This window comes from Mus musculus, chromosome 8 (assembly GCF_000001635.26).
Source record: "Mus musculus strain C57BL/6J chromosome 8, GRCm38.p6 C57BL/6J".
Classification (NCBI taxonomy): Eukaryota; Metazoa; Chordata; class Mammalia; order Rodentia; family Muridae; genus Mus; species Mus musculus.
The window spans coordinates 88,161,145-88,172,797 of record NC_000074.6 but is presented as its reverse complement, the minus strand read 5'-3'; the positions used below and the strand labels follow the sequence as shown (position 1 = coordinate 88,172,797).

The window sequence follows — 11,653 nt, the reverse complement described above, 5'->3', positions numbered from 1 at the left end:
AACCAGGCTGGTCTTGAACTCAGAAATCCGCCTGCCTCTGCCTCCCAAGTGCTGGGATTAAAGGCGGTTGCCACCACGCCCGGCTACTACTCTCTTTCAAACAGGTAAGACAAACACTTGAGGCAGACTATCTGTGAAACTAATCTTGAATTTACTCTTTAGCTTAGACTGGCCTTGAACTCACGTATAAAGTTCCACTCTAGAAAAAAAAAACCCTTTTAAAAAAACACTTGGGTCAAACACTTGGCCGCAGTGGTCACGCACAGCCATCCAGCTCCTCACCCAGGAGAATAAAGAAAGCCTGCTGTGCAAGGCAGAGCATCTCCATTTCCCACCCCACCAGAAAACCTCACTATCTCTGCTTTCACCATCTCAGTGACTCCTCAGAGCTGATAAATAATCCTGGCTTCCTAACAGCCTGCTCTGCACAGGGAAAACTGCTCACTAGGCCACAGTGCACATGAATGAATCCTAGTAAGTGGTCCATGCAGCTACAGATCTAGGGGAAATTACAGCCTACTTTGTGCTTTGAGCTTGCTTCTGATCACTCTGGCCAGGCAGAGGGATGGATTCGGGAGCAGCCCAGGGCGTCCCCAGACAATGTGGACTACAGTCCCAGCATGAGCCCTATCTGGTACCCTCCTTTTTTACAGTAAGGAGAGGTCATCAAGAAAGTCATGCTGCTTTCCTTTGTAAGCTCTGACACGAAGCAAACTGCCTAGGAAGGCGGATACTTAGGCTATAAAAAATAATCTGTATGACACAAAACATCCAGTTAAAAGTTATTTATTCAAAAATATTTTCTACTAATTTTTTCTTTTCTTTTCTTTTCTTTTCTTTCTTTCTTTTTTTTTTTGAGACAGGGTCTCTCTGGCTATCCTGGTGCTCCATCTGTAGTCCAGGTTGGCCTTGAACTCAAGAGATCCTCCTGCCTCTGCCTCTGAAGATCTGGGATTAAAGGTGTGCACCACCATGTCCAGCATTTTCTACTAATTTCTGATTCTGTATCAAATTAAGACAGGAAATGCTGTTACCCAGAGTAACTGCTCAGACCCCTATACAGAATTCAATCATCTCACTATCTACACAGTGACAAATTCAAGTCATTTACTTCACAAAAGATTCATCATTGGTATATAGTACTTCATGACAAAAATATTTTATAAAGCTTATCTTTACATTTCTGTTAGGAGTTAGCTAATATAAAATGATATTTATTGGCTTTAAAAAAACATCCCAACAATGATTTAATTTCTTTTCTTAAAAAAAAAAAATGTAAGGACGTACTTGTTTGAAGTCTCTTTACTGCCCTTCCATTAAGAACCACCTGAGGGCTGGGGTGGAGTTAGTGGTAGAGCTCACGACACAGGAGCAAGGCCCTGAATGCCGACCCTAGCACCTGAAATGTGGGGCATTTTCAGTGGCTAAAATATGTTGGAGATGTAACACACATTTCCTACAGGTTCTCACATTCAAACTAACACGGAGAACAGAGGCAGTGAAAGAAGGCTTTTGGAGGTCAGGTGTGGTGTTGAATACCTTAAAGCCCAGCAATCAGAAAACTGAGGCAGGTAGACCTCTGTGAGCTCCAGGCCAGGAGGGGCTACCTAGAGAGAACCTGTCTCAAAAAAGAAAAAAAGGCTTTGGAAGCACATATATTCAAGGGAAACCCTTCAGTATTCTCAGCACTAAATCCATCAGGAGAAGCAGCTTCTCTTACTCCTTTTTCCTCAGGAACTAGGGATAGACCCAGGGCTGTTGTGCCAGCTAGGCACGCAGATGCTCAGCCAGCCCTAGCTCTGGTCCTCTTGATGGTTTAAGAAGTCAGTCTTTTCTCAACAGTTTCCTGGTAAGCAATAAACCGTCTCAAATTCATCTTCACATTGTCGAGAACACACAGCTGGTCTGGACTGTACTTGCCCCTCCCTTCTTTCCGTATCTGGTGAGAGAAATTCAGAGAGAAGGAGAACATTATCACCTAACTTGTTATCCACTAGTCATTCACTTACTATTAAACAAGACATTTCAAAGAATATAGTCAAAGTTTTACTCCAGATTAAATAGAATATCGAACATGAAGAAGAGGAAAATGAGAATGTGGCCATTTTTTTCTTTTCCATTGTCAGTGAGGCAGGATCCCTCAATCAAACCCAGAGCTTGCTGATTTGGCTAGTCTCACTAGCCAGCTTGTTCTTGTTCTCTACCTTCTTTTTTTTTTTTTTTTTTTTTTTTTTTCCGAGACAGGGTTTCTCTGTGTAGCCCTGGCTGTCCTGGAACTCACTCTGTAGACCAGGCTGTCCTGGAACTCAGAAATCCGCCTGCCTCTGCCTCCCAAGTGCTGGGATTAAAGGCGTGTGCCACCACTGCCCAGCTGTCCCTACCTTCTGAAGCTGAGATTCCTAGCATTTTGGTGGTAAATTTACAATCTTAACTCCTGCTTTTCACACTTGCATGGTAAATCTAACCACTGAACTACCTCTCCAACTTGTATACACACATTAGAATTATGGTTACAAGCTAATTGCACACGTTTGACCCCAATATTCTGGAAGCAGTGATTGAGGCAGATGAATCTTTGTGAGTTTGATGCCAGCCTGATCTACATGGTGAGTTCCAGGACAGCCAGGGTTGCATACAGAGACCCTATTTCAAAAAAAAAGAAAGAAAGAAAGAAAGAAGGAAAAAGACCAAAGGAGGGAAAAGTTACAGAAATAAGAACCATGGATAAAAAGATCAAAGTTTATGGAAATCAAATCATAACTCACCCCTAGTCTTTTTTTAAAAAGATATTTTTATTTATCTTTAATTAAACTGATTTAATTTTATTTGCATGAACACTTTCCTTATATGTACATATGCATACCACATGAATGCCTGGTGTCCAAGGAGGTCTGAATAGGACAATGGATCCCCTGGGACTGAAGTTAAGATGGTTGTGAGCCATCACGTGGATACTGAGAGTTGAAGCAGGACCTTTGCAAAAGGTCTAACATCTCCAGGCCCTTTCTTTTATGTGTATGGATGTTTTGCTCACACGCATGTCTGGGCACTACATACCCACACTAACCAAAAAGGTCAGAAGAGGGTGCCAGATCCCCTGGAACTGGAGTTGTAAGTAGCCATGTGAGAGCTGAGAATTGAGCCCAAGTCCTTTGAAAGAGGAGACGGTGCTCTTAACCGTTGAGCCATCTCTCCAGCCCAAGCACCAATTCTTAAGATTTCCTACAGAATGGGCTGGTGGGGCCCCTACTGGTACCTCTACTAAGTTTCTGATCTAGGGCTAGTGAAATGGCTCAGAGGTTAAGAGCACTGGCTGCTCTTCCAGAGGTCCTGAGTTCAAATCCCAGCAATCACATGGTGGCTCATCCACCCATAGAGGGAACTGATGCCCTCTTCAGGTGGGCGGATGTACATGCAGCAGAGCACTCATACAGTAAATAAATAAACAAATAAGGTGTGCACAACTAAGAATATTAAAAAACAAAACAAAACAAAAACCAACTAGGTTTCTGACTTAGAGGCCAGGAGCTGGGGGCTAAGAATCCACATTCTGCCATACTATAATAAATGAGATTAACTCAGAATTAAAAAAAATAGAAAACGAGAAGAGTCCACATTCTGAACAAGACACCAGGTGATGCTGGGGGAGGGGAGGGTAGGGGAGGGGACACTCTTGAGAAGTGTGGCTTTAGACAAATTCTCCAGTCCAACTTGAAGCTTCTAATGCCTCCTTTTTACAGAAATGTAAATGTATCTCCATTTTACACAAATGGGCTTTGTTTTAAAACTGTAGGTCATGTATGGTTACTTGCCAAGCTATAAGGTCCTGGATTCCATTTCCAGGAATATAAACCAAAACCAAGATAAAAGTCTCAAATCCCATGCTGTAGACTGGCCTCTGGCTACTAAGAGAGGCCACTATGGCTCTCTACCATAGACAAACTCCAGCAGCGAAGCATCCCACTGCAGCAATGCATGCTCAACAGGAAACCAGCCCCATCAACGCCTCCAGTGGTTCAGGTTGCTTTCCCAGCTCAGAGTTCTCATAAAGCTTTCAAAGCACCGCCTTCTTCCGAGTTTTGCTCTTTCTCTACTGTTCGGTGCTCAGGATTAAAGCCCGGGTCTTACAAATGCTAGACACATACTCTACTATGAGCCATATTTCCAACCCTCATTCATTTTATCTTCTGAGATAGGATCTTATTGTGTTCACCTCCATGCTCTGGGATTAGAGGCTGGCACCACCACATCCGTCTGCAAGTTTGATCACTCTGCCTAATCTGCTTTGCTGGCAGCTGTGGAGGAATGGGGTAAGCTTCGTTCTCCTTATCTCAAAGGCTCCTTCTGCAGAAATCTAAGGCTTTTATGAACAATGCAGACACTGCACACTGGTATAAAAATAGGTCTTAGATAGTATTAAGCAAAAACAAAAAGAAAATTTGGTAATGTTATGCTACTTTTTTTGGATAAGAAAGGAAGAAATCCTAGGTATATTTGTCTCTGCTTAAAGCAACATAACTCAATGGGGCTGTAGAGATGGCTCAGAGATTAAAGCACACCGGTTTCTCTTCCAGAGATCCTGGGTTTGATTCAGCACTGACCTGGTAGCTCAGAGCCACCTGTACCTGCAGTGCTGAGGAATTGACGCCATCTCTGGCTTTCATGGGCACTCACAGACACTGTACGGACATATGTACAGGCAAAAATGTCCATATAAAAAGAAATATATCTCAAAGGGAAACAATTCTTTTTTATTTTGGGGGTGCTAGGGATGTAGCTCTGGGGTAGAGTACTTACCTTGTATATGTGACTCCTAAAAGGAAGGATGGACAGACAGATGGATAGAAGAAAGGAAAATAAAACAAACAAACAAACAAACAGACAGACAGACAGACAACCCTCTAAAATGGAAAGATTCAAGTTTGTTCCTAAACTTCCTAGGCATTGGCATAACTCAGGGGCAGAGCACATGCACAGCACAACTGTGTTCAATTCCCAGCACCAAAAAATAAAGAAAGAAAAGCAAAGCTCTCAGCTGCTCTTATTGAGCCAATACAACAGTTGCTATGTTCTCCAGGACAGAGCATCCCGAAGATGTCTTCTTTTCCCAAGTTAAAAATACCCACAACAAAGCTAACATACAAAGCACATTATAGCATATAAAGAAGTTTAAAAGTGTACAAAAATGCTTTCAAAGCACTTCTACATAACACAGCTCTGGTAACATCATGAAGAACTTGTCAAGGTGCCACTCCATTCAATTACTGAAGTCCAGGGCCATTCTGAAGAACCACGACGGCCAACAAGCACTTCACTGGGTGCTATGGATGGAGGTGCTGGGCTAACCACCGAATTAAACAGGAATTATCCTCACACCCTCCGAGCTGTTTGGCCCTTCTTTCCAGAGCTGCTGAGACCTGGGCATTTATGTGATTTTTTTTTTCTTCGAGGTTTTTTCGAGACAGGGTTTCTCTGTGAGCCCTGGCTGTCCTGGAACTCACTCTGTAGACCAGGCTGGCCTCGAACTCAGAAATCCACCTGCCTCTGCCTCCCGAGTGCTGGGATTAAAGGAGTGTGCCACCACTGCCTGATGACCTGGGTATTTATAGAGAAAGCAATACAAACCTTCATTTTGAAGACTGGTTGGAATTCTTTCAAAGCCGCTAACAATTTAATTTGAACTGAAGCCTTTTCAGCTGCTTCGCCATCTGCAAAAACATCGAAGAGGGCATCCAGAGCCTCGCCTGTTACCACAAGGGAAGGGTCTTTGGTGGCGACTTCCAGCAGAAAGCACCCAATGGTCTACAAAAAGCAAACAGAGGATAATGACGGTGGGTCTCCATAATGATGGATGACAAATGTGCCAACAGCTCCCGTAGTCTACTTCATACAAAGACACCAGGGAAGAAGGAAAGCCTTGAAAGGTCCAAAGATGTTACACACAGCTACGAATGTGCCAAGCACAATATGATCAAGGTGAGCTAAATATGCTATGGTTTATATTACCAAATCAAGTGAAGTAAGGGCTATAAAGGATATGGAAATTTGATTTTGGAAATTACTGAAGTTTTCCTTCTTGTTTCTCATTTGTACCAATAATCACTACCACCCTCCATCCCAGTACTCAGGACGGAGAGGCAGGCAGAGCTCTGTGAGGCTAGCCTCATCTACATACTGAGTTCCAGGACAATCACATAGCGAGACCCTCTGTCAAAAACAGGAAACAAACAAACAAAAAACCTCCAGCAAATCACAAGATGAAAGTGACACCCTAATTTTACTTCACTGTTTTTTGTTCTTGCCACATGGTCTCATGTCACTTAGCCTGGCTGGCCTCAGATTCATTACAGTCAGGGACGACCCTGACTTCTGATGCTTCTGCTTTTACCCCCATGTGCTGAGAATACAGAAAAGTGCCACCCAGCCCACTAGTGTGTGCTTCTAACATATGTTCTTTCTTTTCGCTCCACAATTAGTTAGCTTATGATGAGCACATTCCCAATCTGCAAAGGCCTCATCAGAATAGCCTGATTCAAGTTTGGCTGTTCTGTGGGGGTGGGACATGTAACCTGTTGAGGGGGCAGCGGATGGAGACTCTCACAATATGAGGTCCAGTACCACGCTAGTCAGTTAACCTCTCTGGGCTCTAATTTTCTCCTTTTAATGTAAGCAATACAGATAACCTCTATGACAGTATTAGGCTTAATATCCTAGAGTGTACTATGAAGCGTACATCTCATATATGAAGTAGTACATATGTTAAAAAGCTGGACCATGGGGAAGGGCAAGTGCAGCTGGAGGGAGGATGTAGGGGAGTATAATCAAGCATTGTATACACAGACAAATGTCCAAAAAATTAAAAAGGAAAAACAACCGGATAAACTCAAAGGCATTGGAGTTAACTTCTTGTTTGCAGGAAAAGCAGTGGACAGTGGAACAGAACTAAGCAACAAGATACAGTCTATGCAGCTGTTTGAGGAGGAGCATAAGAGCAGAGGATGCGGGCTGGTGAGATGGCTCAGTGGGTTAGAGCACCCGACTGCTCTTCCGAAGGTCCAGAGTTCGAATCCCAGCAACCACATGGTGGCTCACAACCATCCGTAACAAGATCTGACCCCCTCTTCTGAGTGTCTGAAGACAGCTACAGTGTACTTACATATAATAAATAAATAAATCTTTAAAAAAAAAAAAAAAAAAAAAAAAAGAGCAGAGGATGCTAAGGTAAGGGAGATGAAGATCAAGTAATACATAGCTTAGGGGCCTCACTTGCAAAAACAAACTCTAAGGGTTTTCTTTCAGACAGCTAGAAAGTAGTGAATATGAAACAGATATTAGACTATTAGTGATACAATGCATAAGATGGCAGTTACGTGAAGAAACTTTCCCTCCCTATTTGTAACTGATACATACATCCCTTCCCTCAGATAGTTGTCCCTTCTGTCAAGCTGACATACAACTAGCTAGGACAGCCAATATGCTGAGGGATTCCTAGAGTGCTCACATGCCAGACTTGCTGATAGAGTGATGTAAGGCTTGCCTCTGTGGTGTTTCTCAGAATGTATCTTATCTGACAGTAAAACCAAACTCACCTTCAAAAATCCCATATTTGGACTAATGCTGAAGACAAATTTACTTTGAAGAAAGCACATCAGGAGAAAAGTTAAATGGAAATGAGGGTCACCCTTTCATAACTTCATTAGCAATTTCTTTATAATCTGTCCTTATCAGGAATCCCTGAGCACTTAGGCTATAAACAAACTGTTTACCTTCAGAGTGTCAAGTGTGCCGTCGTCTTTGGCTAGGACGCTCCCAGTGATCCCCAAAATACTGACCACATTCACTCGAACCCCAATGCTACTGCTATGAATGCCTTCTCTGCACAGCGTCATCAGCTGCTCAGGGGTCATACACTGTTGAGAGAACAGAAATATTTGCAGGCATTTATTTACTTATCTCATGTGTGTATGAGTGCTCATGTGTGTGGGTTGTGTAACAGTTTTCTCTGAGATTGAAACATTCCATCTTGCAGGGAAGCTCTTTAAACAGGAAGGTTTAAACACTTGAAATAGCTTCAGGAAGTCCCTGAATCTGATCAGTCACTAGGCCCCTCCCTGCCAGAGTAAGCAAAAAGCCGAGCATCCCTCTCAGAAGAGAAAAGCTGCACAGACTCTTGGACTAGTCCAGAGCCCGGAAGAAGCAGGAACCAGCTGAGCTGCCAGGAGGAGGTTTAGACCAACTGAGTCACTTGGAAAGGACACTGTCCAAGCTATTGAGCTGTAGACTGTGCAGTGTGTACCAGGTGTTGGGTGGGCTTTGGTGATGCACTGTCTTCTACTCCTGTAAGCAACCGCTCACTCATATTCCTGTGAATAATCAATAAATTCATTGATTCACCAGTTAGACTGTTGGTAAATATATTTGTTTTGTCATCGGATCTGTATCTGAGCTGAGCAGACTTGTGTGTTGCAACTTCTCAGAAAAAGTTTTGTCACACAACAGTGGGCATCTCTGTGCAGGTGTTCATGCACCTGTATGGAGCTCCAAGGCTGATGTTGGAGCCTTCCTGAATTATACTTTTGTTTTGTTTTTCGAGACAGGGTTTCTCTGTATAGCTCTGGCTGTCCTGGAACTCACTCTGTAGACCAGGCTGGCCTCTAACTGAACTCAGAAATCCGCCTGCCTCTGCCTCCCAAGTGCTGGGATTAAAGGCGTGTGCCACCACGCCCGACCTGAATTATACTCTTTTCTTACTCATTGAGGCCAGCTCTTTCAGTTGAACCAAGAGCTTGCCAGTGCAGCTAGTGTGACTAATTTGCTCCAGGTATCCCTTCTCCACCTTCAGAGCTCTAGAATTACAGACAGGCACCCACCCACCCACACAGCATTTAAATGGATTCCGGAGATCTGGACTCGCACAGCACAGGGGAGGGAAGAACTGAGGGCTCCTACATAGGGTCCATGTCAAAGAGTAGGAGCCAACCTGAAAGAGTTCCTACTAATATGGATCAATTTTTGAATCAGAAAGAATAACTCAGCTGCTGTGGTAGATAAGACCACAGGCTACAAACAATGCCAGCACTTAGGATAGGCAGCAGGATCAGTTCAAGGCCAGCCTGGGCTATATGATGGAACCCTATTTCAAGATAAATAAATGGTATAAAACTCTGGGCTCACAATGAGTCTAAAAGAAAGCATGTGTGAAGGAAGCATGGGTTCAGTCTCAGCAACACACAGGTAAACAAAGGAAGGAGCAGGGAGGGAAAGGAGAGGGAGAGAGCAGTGTGAGTCCTACTTAGAGACTGCGGGGTATCTACTCACTGATGAGATAAAGGCTCAGTCAAACTTACTTTTAAGAAAGCCCATCAGGAGAAAAGCTAAATGAAAGTGAGGCTCAGCTTTTCTTTCTTTCTTTTTTTTTTCAAGACAGGGTTTCTCTGTGTAGCCCTGACTGTCCTGGAACTCACTCTGCAGACCAGGCTGGCCTTGAACTCAGAAATCCGTCTGCCTCTGCCCCCCAAGTGCTGGGATTAAAGGCGTGCGCCACCATGCCCAGCTTTTCAAGTACTTATTTAATACATAGTTTTAATAAAGCCAAAGGGCACAATCTAAAAACTTCGTTAGCAATTTTTTTATACAATAGATTATCAGGTATTCCTTTCCATCTTTATTTATTTATTTATTTATTTATTTATTTATTTATTGGATAATATCTGTAAAATTTTGACACGAACTATGCCAAATTTACTAAATGACCAATGAGATGATGTCTTATTTGCAGTACTGCACAAAGAAGACAAAGCTGGGCATCTCTCATGTGCAGCCTCCTGAAAGGACCTAGGCAGCTATGACCAACGTCTGTAAAACCTTTGAGTAAACATACTAAGACACAATCTGTGATTTAAAGTATAAAATACATACAGCAATATGAGTCTAATTAGATGTAGGCCTTAATATAGACAGGAGATGGAGAGTATTAAAAACACTATCAGATATATCATTCAAGTCTGATTGTTGAGAACAAAATAAGCTTCTTCCATGAATGAATCGTGCAAGGGAAGAAGCTGGGTAAGGAAACCATGACAGATTAGGAGCCATGAGATAGGAATATACAAAACTACTGAACTGTACACTTCAAACGGATAAATGTATAGTGTATAAAACCACATCTCTATAAAGCTGTTTAAAAAAACATATCAAACTTGCTTAAATAACTTAACATTTAAAATTATATTCTTATTATGGTGTATACACCTGGAAATGTGCCAAGTCACATGTGTGTGGAGATTAGGAAATAACTCTGTGGAGTTAGGTCTCTCCTCCCTTTTTTACATAGGTGCTCAGGGATGCAGGCTTAGCAGAATTTCATTTACTCACTGAGCCATCTTGTCAGCTCCTTCTATTTTTTTAAAAATATATTGTCTTATAAATAAATAAAATAGGTAGATAAGAGATAAAAGCTAACCATGGTAGTGGATGTGAGAGCAGAGACATGGCCTCTTGGAATCCCTTGATAAAACTGTAAGTCCCTTGCCAAGAGAGGACTCAGGAACACAAAGGTGAGAGTTTCTAGAATAAAGTATTCGAAGAACAACAACATCTAGAGAAAATGTTTACAGCATAAATACTAACTAAGGAGCGTCACAAAAGGCAGCCCCTCGTGGAGCTGCAGGCTGGGGAGGGACCACTTTTCCACTTCCAGCACTTCCCTTGCTTTCTACAAAGCTCTGTATCTCCACAGCTCCTCTAGCAGGGGCTCCCCACCCTGTTGGTTAACTGCTTGCAAAACACAGAATCTTTTCAAGCTTCTCCCAAGAAGTTTATAACATCTTACCTGTGGAATGTTCTTGGAGGCCATTGTTTGCAAAAGGGCCCTCAAAGCACTACTTATGGCTTCTAGAAAATCATCATGTTTAGCAAAATCTAAAACACAAAATGTTTCCACAAAAACACAAAGATGAAGTGCAAGTTTTCTCTTCTAGAAGACAAACTATTTTGTAGGAGAAGAAACAGGTTTAAAACAAAGCATGCGAATGTTAGCTTACACTGTTATTAACAAAAGCTTTTTTTTTCTCCCAGATTTATTTTATCTCAGGCGGATGAGTGTTTGGCCTTCTGTATGTCTGTGCACCATGAATGCAATGCCCACGGAGGCCACAAGAGGGCATTAGACACACTAGAATGAGCTGGGCTATGAGTCTCCTAGTGAGTGGAAGAGCAGTTGGATGCTTACTACTTGAGCCATCTTGCTATATTTAAGCGGAATGTTTACTTCACAGTCTCTGTACACTTTCAAGTAAGTCTGAAAGAAGACTGTGGAAGGGACAGGCAGAGACCTACTGTGGTCCTGACTTACGATGCTGGGTTTTAACTAGATTAACATTTGGCACAGGATAAACCTGGTTTTGGGGGAGTCTCATCTCTCAGGGATCTCCACTGTGGTGCTGGCAGACTGTGGGAGGGAAAGTCAGCTTCTACACTAGTGTCCCTGATAATATAGGCCCATGGCTCCTAGCCTCAGTCTTGCTCTTCTCCTACTGACAAACAGGACAGCTGCAATAAACGACTGTTCCAGCAGGGACAAATGAGGGCCGCCCAGGTAAGTGATCTATTTGGAACATTAGGGTCATACTTTCTAAAGATGCACAGCAAGTAT

At 42.7% G+C, this 11,653-nt stretch overlaps 1 protein-coding gene across 1 annotated transcript in view; it reads right to left on the bottom strand.

Annotated features, from left to right (window-relative positions):
- Positions 1-845: 845 nt before the first annotated feature.
- The window catches only part of Heatr3 (HEAT repeat containing 3), a 34,068-nt gene continuing 23,260 nt past the window's right edge, over positions 846-11,653 (bottom strand). The window contains exons 12-15 of the mRNA NM_172757.3: positions 10,832-10,920; positions 7,767-7,910; positions 5,626-5,802; positions 846-1,939 (exon numbers count right to left, since the gene is read on the bottom strand). Of these exons, the coding sequence (NP_766345.3) occupies positions 1,817-1,939; positions 5,626-5,802; positions 7,767-7,910; positions 10,832-10,920 (533 nt within the window). The 3' untranslated portion in view covers positions 846-1,816. The remainder of the gene's footprint in view (positions 1,940-5,625; positions 5,803-7,766; positions 7,911-10,831; positions 10,921-11,653) is intronic.